Here is a 14,015-nt window from a genome sequence, read left to right on the forward strand (position 1 = left end):
ACCCCATCATCATGGCCAACAAACGCAAAAAGTTTGGGTGAATCATTTGAATGGTCTGTAATCAGTGTCTTACGGGAGGTAAAACTCCATTAAAAAATTAATAAGAACATAAGCAAGCAAACAAACTTGACCTGAAAAGCTAAAAGGAACCACTTAACGCCTAATGAAATGACTCCAGTCAGCAGTTACATCTCAGCGTTTGCACGCGTTTCAGAAGTGCACTGTTACGCCGAACAACACAGGCTTTATGAAGCAGAACAAATGTTGTGGCATCTCCAAACTGATAATCAGTTATCCCGTGCCACCATTATATTCCCCCGAAGACAATGGCATGTGTGCGTGTACGAGCAAGTGTTGTTTAAGTCACTTCGGCAACAATGGCATGAGCTAATTAAGTAAGCCACATCTTTAATGCCGTTTGCCGGAAAATCCTGACAGGTCTTTGTGAACAAGGCAGAGAGCAATTGAATGGACTCTGGGCACAGTGAATCTTCAGAGAGAGAGAGAAACTGAGCATGTGTGTGTGTGTGTGTGTGTGTGTGTGTGTGTGTGTGTGTGTGTGTGTGTGTAATTAGCCTCCCTCCCCTCCTCCTTCAGCAGTCAATCTTTCAAAGCTTGTTTTTCTTCTGAGGAGACCCACCCTGTTGTTCTCTCTTCATCTGAATTCTTTACAGGAAACCCACCATGCCATCGCAGGGGTTTAAGAGGGTGGGCGACTCTTAAACTCCAGGAGGAGAGAGCTTTAAAGTGGAGGAGGGTGAGTTTACACTGGTTTAACGAGGGAGAATCACTTTTGACAAGTTGAAGGACAGATTCGTTTGCGAGGTCACTAACTGGCATTTAATGCCATCAAAATTTTGTTTGTGTGACTTTCTTTTCTTAAGGGGAGAACAAAAGGAGATGCTTTGATGAATGTTCATGCTGCTGTTTTCCTGTCAGACTCCCTGAATAATCGTGAAGGAACTATTACAAGTCCTTTGTAGAAATTATTAATTTCTGTAAGGAACAGATTAAATCTGAAATCAAAAATGGTGCTTTAAAATGAATAGAGCCAGTGGCAATCAATAAAAAGTCAAGAACTAATGATGTTTGACTAACATGAAATCTGGCATGAGAAGTTTTTAAAACACCATATTTGATCGCATTTTATTGTCAACAAATTTAAATGTGATCTTTTTGTTAAATAAATGTGACCCTGGACCACAAAACCAGTCATAAGGTTACATTTTACAAAACTGAGATGTATGCATCATATGAAAGTTCAATAAATAAGCTTTCTATTGATGTATGGTTTGTTAGGATAGGACAATATTTGGCCGAGATACATCTATTTGAAGATCTGGAATCTGAGGGTGCAAAAAAATCAAAATACTGAGAAAATCACCTTTAAAGTTGTCCAAATTAAGTTCTTAACAATGCATATTACTAATCAAAAATTACATTTTGATATATTTATAGTAGGAATTTTGCAAAAAATCTTCATGGAACATGATCTTTACTTAATTTCCTAATGATTTTTGACATAAAAGAAAAATCAATAATTTTGACCCATACAATGTATTTTTGGCTATTGCTACAAATATACCCCATCGACTTAAGACTGGTTTTGTGGACCAGGGTCACAAATAAAATAATAATAATAAAAAAATAAGGTACTTCTTGGTCATTTTGGAGTTTTATGGTATTATGGTATGTACACATTCAAAAAAGAAAACAATAATAACAACAAAAATGTTTGGAGCTTCATTATATCTTCATTATATCTGTCCACTTTAAAAAAAATATATATATAAATAAAATAAAATAAAATAAAATAAAAGGTAGTAAAAAAAGAAAAAGAAAAAAGCTCAAATAAAATTGAAAAAAGAAGAAGTTATTTTTAGGATCTTTGTTCGGATCTAAATGAATAATTAAATAATTATAATAATAATAATAAATAAATAATTTAAAAGAAATTATAAAACTTTTAGTTGTTTTTGGATATGTCCACATTCAAAATTAAATTAAATAGTATAAAATATAAGTATAAAATAATAACAAAATAATATAAAATAAATGGTAAAATAAAAAATAAAAAAACGCTTAAAAAACATCAAAAGCTATAATATTTATTTTTTCATTTAGGATTTTTTAAAGATCCACATTTACTTTGTCTGCAGAATAAAACAAAACAATAAAATACAATAAAATTTATTTTTGGTGTTTCATTATATCTGTTTCGGATCTGTCCACACTTGATATAAAATAAAATAACAAAATAAAATAAAATAAAATAAATGATAAAGTAAAAAAAAAAAATGCTACAATAAAAAAGCTACAACAAATTGAGCTTCAGTTTGACTGAAGAATAAAATAAAATAAAATAAAATAAATGATAAAGAAAAAATAAAATGCTAAAATATTAAATAAAATAATAAAGTACAATACAAGTCATTCTTTGGGATCTTTTTTAGGATCCACATTCACTTTGACTGCAAAATAAAATATTAAATGAAACAAAATAACAAAATAAAACAAAATAAAATAAAGTTATTTTAGGAGCTTTATGACATCTGTCAAATAAAATAAAATTAAATTAAATTAAATAAAACAAATAAAATAATTTTCTTTCTATGTGATGCTCAGATTAATGGAAGTTGTTAAACTGTTTCTATTAATTTGAGATGAGATTAGATATCAGGACATCAGGGAGGATTTAAACATCATTTCAGCATCTAGACTCATCTGATCCGAATATTTTCTATCGGCAGTGTTTTAAGACATTGTCTTAGTCAGTTTACGGTCACCTGTCCTTGAAAAGGAAGGAGGAAGATTTCAGAAGCAGCAACAGGCTTCTCGAATCCCCCGTCCGCTGCCACTTGAAAGGAGAAGTGTGAAAGAGAGGAAGAGAGGGGCTGGTAATCCCGCCTCAGACTTTTGTTTGAAATGGAGACCCAATCCAAACACAGGGCACTGTGTGGAGGGGTTTATGGGAGAAAGCCGAGAAGCCATGAAAAGACACTTCCTCTCGGCAGGAGGAAGAAAAATAAAATGTGCAGCTTTAGCGTGTCAAAAGCGAGGGAGGGACGAGGAGGCCAGGAAAGAGTGATGAGATGGAGGGAAGATTCTCTCTGCAGGGGGAGAAAACCACATTCAGGAAACACACACACACACACACACACACACACACACACACACACACACACACACTGGTACACACATATTTGCAGTGAATATCAGGGTTGCTTGGGGGACATCGGGGGACTCAAGTGTGAGAGACTATGAGTCTCAAACCGAGACCAAATACTCTTTTTATCCAACTTGACTTTAAATGCTCTTAACTGCTTCAAAAGGGAACAACAATAAAATGAACACTTAATAATGTCACTCAATAATAAATCATCAAAGTCATCATGAAATTAGTGCTGACCCCATTTACTTTCTTAATGTGTTATTGTGCATGATTGATAAGTGCACATTATTCTTAGGAAAAAAAGGTTATTATCTTTAATAAATGTAAATTTAAGTAAAAAAAACAAATAAAAGTACACTTAATTACTTTTTATAATTATTTTAATTAGTTAATATATAAGCTATATATAATGTTATAATTATTCTTTTAGTTATATATATATATATATATATATATATATATATATATTAATAATTTAAATTACTTTTTAATTTACACACACACACACACACACACACACACACACACACACACACACACACACACACACACACACACACATATATATATAAAGAAATTCAAATAATAAATTATAACATTACTTATAGCTTATATATTATTAATTATAAAGATATATTACACTTATATATTATAATTAAAATAAATATATGAAAAATTCACATGACAGAAAATAATAATAATAATATTCATTCAATAAAAATACAGTTATTCTGTATTCTGTTATTCTGTTATTCTTCTATACAGTTAATACAGTTTCTGAAATATAATAATAAACATTACTTATATATATATATATATATATATATATATAAAAAAACTACATATTACACATATATACATACAATACTTTAATTATTTAAATTTGTTTATATATATATATATATATATATATATGTGTGTGTGTAAAATTAAATAATAATTAATAATTTTTCATTTATATGTATTTTAAAAATAATAATTTTTCATATATATATACACACACACACACACACACACACACACACACACATATAAATTTAAATAATATTTTAAAAATAATTACTTTTAATTATACATATATATTCAGAAATATTATATAAAGTAGATCCTATATTAAAAGGGACATTACATTAAAACATATACACTTACATATTATAATTAATATAAATACATTTAATTATAAAAAATAAAAATAAACAAAATATTATATTAATGATAACAAGTAAATTTAAAATTAATATAATACCTCAACTATATAAAGACTATATGATAGACATACATGATGTATAAAATTAAAATAAACAAATATTGATTTTTTTTAAAGTTACTTTTTACTGACATAACCAAAGCCGAATATTACAGCCCATGTTTCACAAAAAATTCAGATGGATAAAATCGAGCCTCACTCCAGGTTTCCTGTTGAATACTGATTTTTACTTTGTAATACGACACATTAACATCACGTTTTTTTTTTTAGGTCAGCTGGAGTGAGGTATTGAGTCAGGCTTTTACAAGAGCTTTTCCAGCATCACCTGACCTTAATGATCCTGGAAACGGGAAAATGATTCCTGTAGCCTGGCCCAGAGAATCAGGAACACATGAATGCACTCCAATACGGAGGAAGAAACAACAGGGCAATTACTCAGCCCACACTAAACAGCACACAGCGATTTATGAGAGGGTCCCTATGTAGCGCACACTCGAGGGGAGGCGTCTCTCCAGGACGGCCCGAAGTGAAAGTGGACCATCTGAGACACAAATGACGAGGGCGTGGAGGAAGGTGAATGCCTTCTTCAAGGAACCACCAATCAGAGCGCAGCTCCAGGAAGTGAATGGGTTCATGGAGGTAAGTGGGGCTCAGAGGAAGGGGAACTTCTGAAGGGCCTCGGCGGCACACACAAACACAAAACAACCCCCTGAAACTCTCAAAAGACACATCAAACAGAGGGGAGGGCAGATCCCAAACACCCTCACAGCAGGGAATGACTGTTTGTAAAGCAGAGAGAGAGAGAGAGAGAGAGAGAAAGAGGAAGAGAGAAAGAAAGAGAGGGGGAGTGTTTGCAATGAGACAGTGTCAGTGTGGAGTTCACTGTTATGAATGACGCTTCATCTACTGGACACTTAACAACACACAAACAGAGATTTAATGGTAACCAAACTACAAACTGACGCTTAACTTTTTTTTAAATCAAGAAATTGATACTTTTGTTTACCAAGGATGGATTAAATTGATCAAAAGTGACAGTTAAGATATTTAGAATGTTACAAAAGATTCCAATTTTAAATTTTAAAATGCGTTCTTTTGAATTTAAAAGAACATTAAAGAATTCTGAAAAATGTATCAAGGTTTCTACAAAAATATGAAGCAGCACCAATGTTTTCAACACTGATAATAATCAGTAATGTTGCTTGAGATGCAATCCAGCATATTAGAATGATTTCTGAAGGATCATGTGACACTGAAAACTGGAGTAATGATGCTGAAAATTCAGCTTTGCATCACAGAAATAAAATACATTTTAAAATATATTAAAATCAAAAATAGTTATTGTAAATTGTAATACTATTTCACAATATTATTGTTTTTGCTGTATTTTTTACTGACAACAGTGATATTTAATCACTCACTTGCTGTTTAGGGTGCCCTATTTTGCCAAATAGAAACCATTTTTTCCCCCATTAAATTATAATATTTGAAATTCTGAATTTGAATTAAAAATTATAATAATCATTAAATGAAAAATAATCAACATATACATTAAAATAAATTCATTTAGCTTAGTTGAATGTGTTGTAAATCTAAAATAGCGCCATACATCCATTTTAGGTTTACAACGGATACCTTTCTATTGATAATTCAATGTCTTTGTGGATGATTTTTATTACTGATTTACTAACGGATTTTTATCTAAAAATAATGATAAATATTATTATGAAATAAAAACATGAAATAAAAACACTTATTTGTATATAAATAAATATATAAAACTAAATATTTATATATAATTATATTTATATATAGTTATATATGTATATGTGTATAACTAAAACTGAATTAAAAATGAATAGAAACTATATAAAAGATATAAAATTGACAAAAAACACACACAAAAAAAGATTATTAAAATGAAAAATTTAATATGTATATGAATATAATAAAATAAGAGCTATTTTAAATCAAATGTCCTGAAATAACAAAAACTGAATTAAAAATGAATAGAAACTATATAAAAAATATAAAAATGACAAAAACACACAACAAAATGAATAAGCTTAATATTAAAATTAAAACAAATTTAAAAAAATAAGAACTAATTAAAAACAGATGTTCTAAAATAACTAAAACTGAATAAAAAATATTTAAAAAGTATAAAATAAATAAAAATGACAAAAAATAACTAAAATTATTTTTGTTTAATAATTGTAATTTTTTTATTAAGTAAAAATTGTGTGTGTGTGTGTGTGTGTGTGTGTGTGTATATATATATATATATTTTTTTTTGTGTGTGTGTGTGTGTGTGTGTGTGTGTGTGTGTATATATTTAAATCAGATGTGCTGAAATAACCAAAACTGAATAAAAATTAACTGCAACTATACAACAATATAAAAACAACAAAACACAACATTAATAAGACTTTAATATTAAAATTAAAACAAATTATAAAAATAATAACTAATCAGATGCTAAAATGCAAAAATAACTAAAACTGAATAAAAAATGGATTTGAATAAAACAAAATTGATTTGATCGAAAAAAACAGAAAAAAACTAATATTGTGAAATATTATTGCTATTTAAAATAATGGTTTTCTATTTGAATAAACTTTAAAATAGAATTTAGTTCAGTTATACAATGCTGATTTTTAAGCATCATTACTCCAATTTTCAGAGTCACATGATCCTTCAGAAATCCTAATATGCTAATTTACTACCAATGTTGGAAACAGTTGTGCTGCTTAATATTTATTTTGGAACCTGTAATACTTTTTTCAGGATTCTTTGATGAATAAAACATTAAAAAAACAGCATTTATTTAAAATAGAAATCTTTTGTAACTATTAATGTAACTTACAATAATATATGCAGTATAAATAAACAGCCAATAATCTGACCGTCATAAAAATGTTGAGAAATAAAAACACATTTCTTATCTTGAATACATTTTCTGCAGCAGGCTATGAGAGCACAAACAATACTTTGAAAAATGTACCACATGAGAGCAAAACATATTTTCATTGCTAGAAGGGAAAAAGAAAATGTGCGACAGCAAAAGCAATTCATGATGTCAAACATTTATCATTCCAGTATTTAAGTCAGCCGCCTGTATGTGCTGATGTATTTATAATTACGCTCCATTCCTGAAACCTTTAGTGAACTCTCAACCTTAGTGTTCATCGCTGAAGATAAATACTGTAATATGCACTATTGCTCGGTCTAATTGTACAGTTTTAGTGCGATTTGCTTTTTTAGTTCTTATCAGACACTACACACCATTAAACGCCATTCTGGTGTTGAATCAACCTGTTAGATCTCTTACCATTTATTATTTTAATACTGAGCTGTCAATCAAACCCTAGCTCTCTCCTGATTGGCTAAAACTTCATTAATAAAACAAAACAACATTTGAATCCACATGAAGATCCGCTCACACGCAAGAAACACATTCCCGACCGCTGCTGGTGAAAGGGAAAGCAAAGAATGAAAGAGAAAAGAGGACAGGTGGGAAAGAGAGGAAGGATTGACGGCGTGTAAGAGGGGGGAAAGAGGTTAGTGAAGTGATTCATTTGTATTAGTGCCACTGCCCTGTGGCGAAGACGCAACGGCAAATTATTTCTGAAACAAACTGGAGGATCATCAGAGCTATTACCTGCTCTGGCCGAAGGGCATCGCACATGTGTGTGTGTGTGTGTGTGTGTGTGTGAGACAGAGAGAGATGCACAATCGCTATCTCTTTCAGTCCAGCCACAAAAGAGCAAAGAAAAGGAGGAAAATAGAGAGTACAGCAATGGGGAGACATCATATATATATATATATATAGATACAGATACAAATCAGTGTTATTTTATAGTAGTTTTTATTAATATTTTATTAATTTTATTCTTATTTTTATAATTTGTTTTTATTGTAATAATAAAGTTTTAATAATTTTGTTTCGCCTTTGTCATTTTATATTTTCTATATAGTTTATTTTATTTTTTTATTCAGTTTTAGTTATTTTAGCACAACTCATTTAAACTAGTTGTGTGTTTTTGTCATTTTTAGATTTTTTTTATATAGTTTCTATTAATTTTTAATTCAGTTAGAGTTATTTTAGCATATTTGATTTGTTATATTTATAACCGGATTTCATTTTAATATTATTTAATTTAGTTTTTCTAATTTATATATATATATATATATATATATATATATATATATATATATTTTTTTTTTTTTTTATAATTTTTTGTTATTTTAGCACATCTGATTTAAATTAGCTCTTATTTTAAAGTTTTCATTTTTCAGTTTCATTTCATTTCAGTTTTCATTTATTAATTTAGTTGTGTTTTTGTCATTTTTTTGTAATTTTCAATTATTTGTTTTCATTTTAGTATTTAACATTCCTATTAATTCTGTTGTGTTTTTGTCACTTGTATATTTTTTGTAGTTTCTATTTATTTTTTATAATTAGTTTTTAAGTCTTATTAATTTTGTTGTGTGTTTTGTCATTTTTTAGTTTCTATTAATTTTTAATTACGTTTTAGTTATTTTAGTTTTAGTTTATTTAAATTAGTTCCTGTTTTTATTATTTTATTTATTTTAATTTTAAAATAAAATTAAATTTAATAAAAAAAAAAATTGTTCATTTTCGATATATTTTATATAGTTTCTATAAATTTTTTATCTGCTTTAAATTAGTTCTTATTTTTATCATTTGTTTTATTTTAATTTTAAAATGTATTAATTTAGTTGGGTGTTTGTATTACTTCTTATTCAGTTTTAGTTATTTTAGCACATCTGATTAAACTAAATGAAAATTAGACAATGGCAATCAATTGAAAAATAATAATTATAAATATTTTCTATAAATACAGTTATTTCAGTTCATGTTCATTTTATTTAAAGAAAGAAATATGTTTTTTATAAATAATATAAAATAAATATTTACATAGTTTTAGTTTACGTTAACTATAACTGTGATGAATATATAGATATACACATATATTAAGTGCTTAGCGTAATGATAAACTCAAGGCTACAACATTATAATCTGACTTAGGTGACGTAAGCGATCCAAACTAAAGCCAGACGTGTGTAAATCGTCAGCATCCCGTCTCACCAACAACTGAAGGAATTCTCTCAGTCTTGTGGCACACGGGTGCCAGGCAATTAGAGTCGACACGAAAACACACGCAACTGCCAATTTCTAATTTAAGCCCTGAAGAGCCTCAGATGAGCCAACCTCTGCAGCGCCTCTGTCCTCTCTACCCCAACAAGATTGATGGCCACACCAGAATTCATGACAAAACTGTGTAAATCTATCATAAATCTATCAATCTGCTTAATAGAGTACCTACAGAGCTCCATGATCGATAGACGCTGCTCAATAATTAAAACAATATTTACAATTTCAACAGCTGGAAACACACCAGCAGACACACATTGGGTTTCCAAGTCAAAGCTGGATTTCTAAAATTGGGCTGTTTAACATCACGTTGGAAGAAAACATAATAACGTTTGAAATTTTTGGTCATATATATACATAAGAAAGTGTTCAGAAAGTGGTACAAATTCAGCTCTCATTATGATCCCACAGAGTTAGACTTTGTCACATATGAGTATTTGTGTTTGGCTCATGGTAAAGTGTGTATGCGAGTAATCTAGAGGCCATTACGGCAGCGCATGGCTTGTGTTATGGGGTTTAAATTAGTCATCAGGGCTGTAAATGAGCTGGGAGAACACCGAGACTTGTCACCCTCACTCGGATGTTAGTTTTCACCTCTGTGATGAGTTTTAAATCAATCCTGTGTGACTGCATGACGGTAAAACGAGCCCGATTACTCATCTCTGATGTCAAAACACATTTTGATGATTGTATATAATTGACCGTCCAAATGACCCATTCATACCAATGAGTGAATGACCAATGTCAACTAAAAACAAACGCTGAGACTGACTGAGGAAATCTGCTTTGTATTTTCACTGAGCATCTTTATCAAAACTCAAGCTTTAAAAAATTCATGTATATTAAATTAAAGCTTGTATAAATTAATATAGAAAGTAATTAATTATTTTACGACAGATGAGAATTAAAATAATTTAAATTACTAAAAAAAACTGAACAAAAAAAAAAGGGTTTAATGAAAATTATAACCTACAACCATTTTTATATTATAAATGATTATTACTATATTAACTGTAATATAATAAAATAAATTAACTTAATGACAATTAGAAATAATGCTTGGCACATGACTGTAAATAAGACACTAAAATTACTAACTAGAAAAACAAAACATGAAAAAAGAAATGTATAAATAAAAAACATACATTTTTATATTATAAATGACTATTACAATATTAGTTCTAACATAGACTATGTAAATAATTATTTTTTTTACAATTAAAATGATTTTTAATAATTTAAAAAATAATATGGGTTCTTTCTGTTAACTAAAACTATTAAAAACATTTTTCTTAATTCATATTAAGCAGAAATAAAATAAAATTAAAATATAATTTAAAAACTTGAACTAAATGAAAATATTGTCTTTTTTTGTCAAAGCACTAAAATTACTAACTAGAACAACTAAAACTGAAAAACAAAACTGATTTAAAATTAAAACTGAAATTAAAAGAAATGACAAAATTACAAAAAATGTAATAAAAAAATTATGCTGAAATTTTAAAAATTAAAATAATAAGTGTTATATTTTAAATGATTATTACTACATTAGTTCTAATATAGACTATGTAAATAATGAATTATTTTACGACTGGAACTGGTACCTCAAATGACTAAAACTATTAAAAACATATATATATATATATAAAATGACTAAATGAAAATTTGAAATATTGCCTTGGCAAATAACTGTAAGTAAGTAATAAAATGACTAACTAATTTGAATTAAATTCATATAAATATAAAAATAAATAAATAAATAAAATATTTAAAAACCTGAACTAAATGAAAATGAGAAATATTGCTAATTAATTTTAATTAAAGTTAATTAACTTAAATTAAAACTGAAATAAAAAGAATAAATAAAAGCAAAACACATACAAATGACAAAAAATGAATACATTTGTACTAAAATTAAAATGAGAACTGAAAAAATGAATTAAAGCTCATTCAAAATATCAAATAATAACAAATAATAAATAAATAAATCTCAAATTACAGCAGCGATTAATTTCATATTGTGAAAGAACAAATGCACCCTGATGACTCCATATTGAATATATGTGCAGTCTGAATACACAGCATGTTTGAGCCATTACTCTTTGGCTGAGGAAAATCAGTTATGACGGTAATGAGATTTTGAGTTTTTGTCCGAGCGGGTGAGAGAATGAGTGAGCGAGCGAGAGAACGGGAGAAATGGAGGATGCCGTGAACCATCAGATTCTCCTGACAATGAAAAACATTCCCTCCTCCGGCAGTGAGGCCGTCCTGACGACTGAAGTGTGAGGGGGATATCAGCATCAATAATCTTTCATCAAGTCAAAAGCACTCGGCTGCAGCCCGCCAAGCACTCAATAGATAACTGTGAGCCATCACTCGCCGCCGACTCAGAGAAAAGAGCAGAGACAGAGAGCTGAAGCACCCAGGTGGTGAGGAGATGGAAAGGGCCATCTTCCTTTACACGCTATCTGCTGCACGCACTCTTTTGTAGGTCAGTTGTTACATCTTTGTTCACGCTCTCCACTCAGGGAAATCCTGACGCTCGCTTGCATACATACATTACAGCAGGTAAATAAATACACACTACTGACTGTAAATCAAACACACTACTAACGAGGGATGCACAATATCTGTATTCGTTTCTGCAGATGACCATATTCTGAAATTATTGGCATCTTTATGATTGGCCAGTTGGAAGCAGATAATATAATAATATCAAAAAAGCAAATCATTTTCCCTATTCCAACTATATAATATGTGACCTTAGACCTCAAAACCAGTCGTAAGTAGCACAGGTATATTTGTAGCAATAGCCACAATACATTGTATGGGTCAAAATTATCCCATTTTCTTTTACACCAAAATGTTCTATTAAAATATTTTGTAAATTTCCTACCATAAATACATCAAAAGTTAATTTTTGATTAGTAATATGCATTGCTAATCAAAAATTACGTTTTGATATATTTATGGTGGGAAATTTACAAAATATCTTCATGGAACATGATCTTTACTTACTATCTTAATGATTTTTTGCATAAAAGAAAAATCTATAAATTTGTCCCATACAATGTATTTTGGGCTATTGCTGCAAATATACCCGTGCTACTTAAGACTGGTTTTGTGGTCCAGGGTCGCGTATCTCAATAATATTGTAGTCTCTAGATATGGTTAAAATCTGTAGGACTTCTTTGACCTGTTTAGTCATGCACTAGGCAAAAATGACAAGTTCAGACACTGAGAAAAGTAACAGCACAACTCTCCTCATCAAGCCACACACTTTTAGACACATCACTGATGTTTGTAACACAAACATGCATAACTAAATATATGCTATATATTGCCCAATCCAACAGCGTGTCTCAGCCTGATCTAACAAATGGAGGCATAAGACAGAGTTCAGCAGCATTAAAATGAATCCCACATTATGATGCATTAGACCAAAGCACAGGCCGATGTGAAGGTGTCGGGATTCATACCCTCAGGAGTGACTGATACACCCCTCTGAGTGATGGATAGCTGTCAGAGCCTCTGCGAGCTCTCAGTTGAGCCCCAGGGGGAGTGGTTTGGGCCTGTAATAGTGCCCTTAATTGCCACCAAAAACACTCTTTTCTCCAGGTCATTAGACAGATTGGGAATGTGAGCGAGTGTGTTCAGGCTTAAAGCGGGGAAACACCTCGAGACATGGCCTGGGAGCGGAGCAGGTGAGCAGCTCCAGACAATGGTCTACAGAGCCTATTATCTGCTGAAACATCTCATCTTCTTCAATCAGCACTAATGGAGCGGTGATCACAATCCAGTCATTGATCATTTACTGACACAGGATGCAATGCTTCACATCCTGAACAAAAGAGTTCAGTTCATTCTTAAATACTTACATTACATTTGATTTTATTAGCTAACAAACCTATTACAAACATTACCTGGAAGAAAAGAATCTTGTCATGATCATTTCTTGTTTTTAAAGCTATCAGCTAATGTTTTTGACAGGAGACCCACCTGGTGCTGTCCACCCCGGGTTTGGTGTATCCCTCCACACAGCCCTCCATACGCTGTTGGCCATGGCGTTCCCGATGGCTGTCATCACCATGCTGAGCTCCACCGGCCAGTCGTCCAGGTCCAGAGAGCGTACGCGGGACAGATGGGTGCCCAGGTTCCTGTGCATCCCAGAGCACTCGATACAGATCAGAGCGCCAAGGTTCAGCTGGCCCAGTCCGGATCTGAGGTTCAGAGACGATTACAATTCAGTTTTTCATATCAAAATGACATTTTATGCCATTCAAAATATTCTGATATGCTAATTAGTGTGTGATCTGATTTTCAGAAAATCACTATGCCAATCTGAAACTATCAAAAGAACAAAAAATAAAAATAGTATAAAGATTTTATATTTTTTTACATATTTTAAAATGATTTTTCTTATTTTAAAGTGATTGAAACTACCCAAAAAAGTCTGC

The 14,015-nt window shown here is 30.4% G+C and overlaps 1 protein-coding gene across 1 annotated transcript in view; it reads right to left on the reverse strand.

The window, feature by feature from the left end:
• Positions 1-14,015, reverse strand: part of agap3 (ArfGAP with GTPase domain, ankyrin repeat and PH domain 3) — a 126,374-nt gene that overhangs the window by 10,981 nt on the left and 101,378 nt on the right. Inside the window, 3 exon segments of the mRNA XM_073830603.1 lie at positions 13,558-13,603; positions 13,606-13,764; positions 13,767-13,778. Of these exon segments, the coding sequence (XP_073686704.1) occupies positions 13,558-13,603; positions 13,606-13,764; positions 13,767-13,778 (217 nt within the window).

This window comes from Garra rufa, chromosome 24, assembly GCF_049309525.1.
Source record: "Garra rufa chromosome 24, GarRuf1.0, whole genome shotgun sequence".
Lineage (NCBI taxonomy): Eukaryota > Metazoa > Chordata > Actinopteri > Cypriniformes > Cyprinidae > Garra > Garra rufa.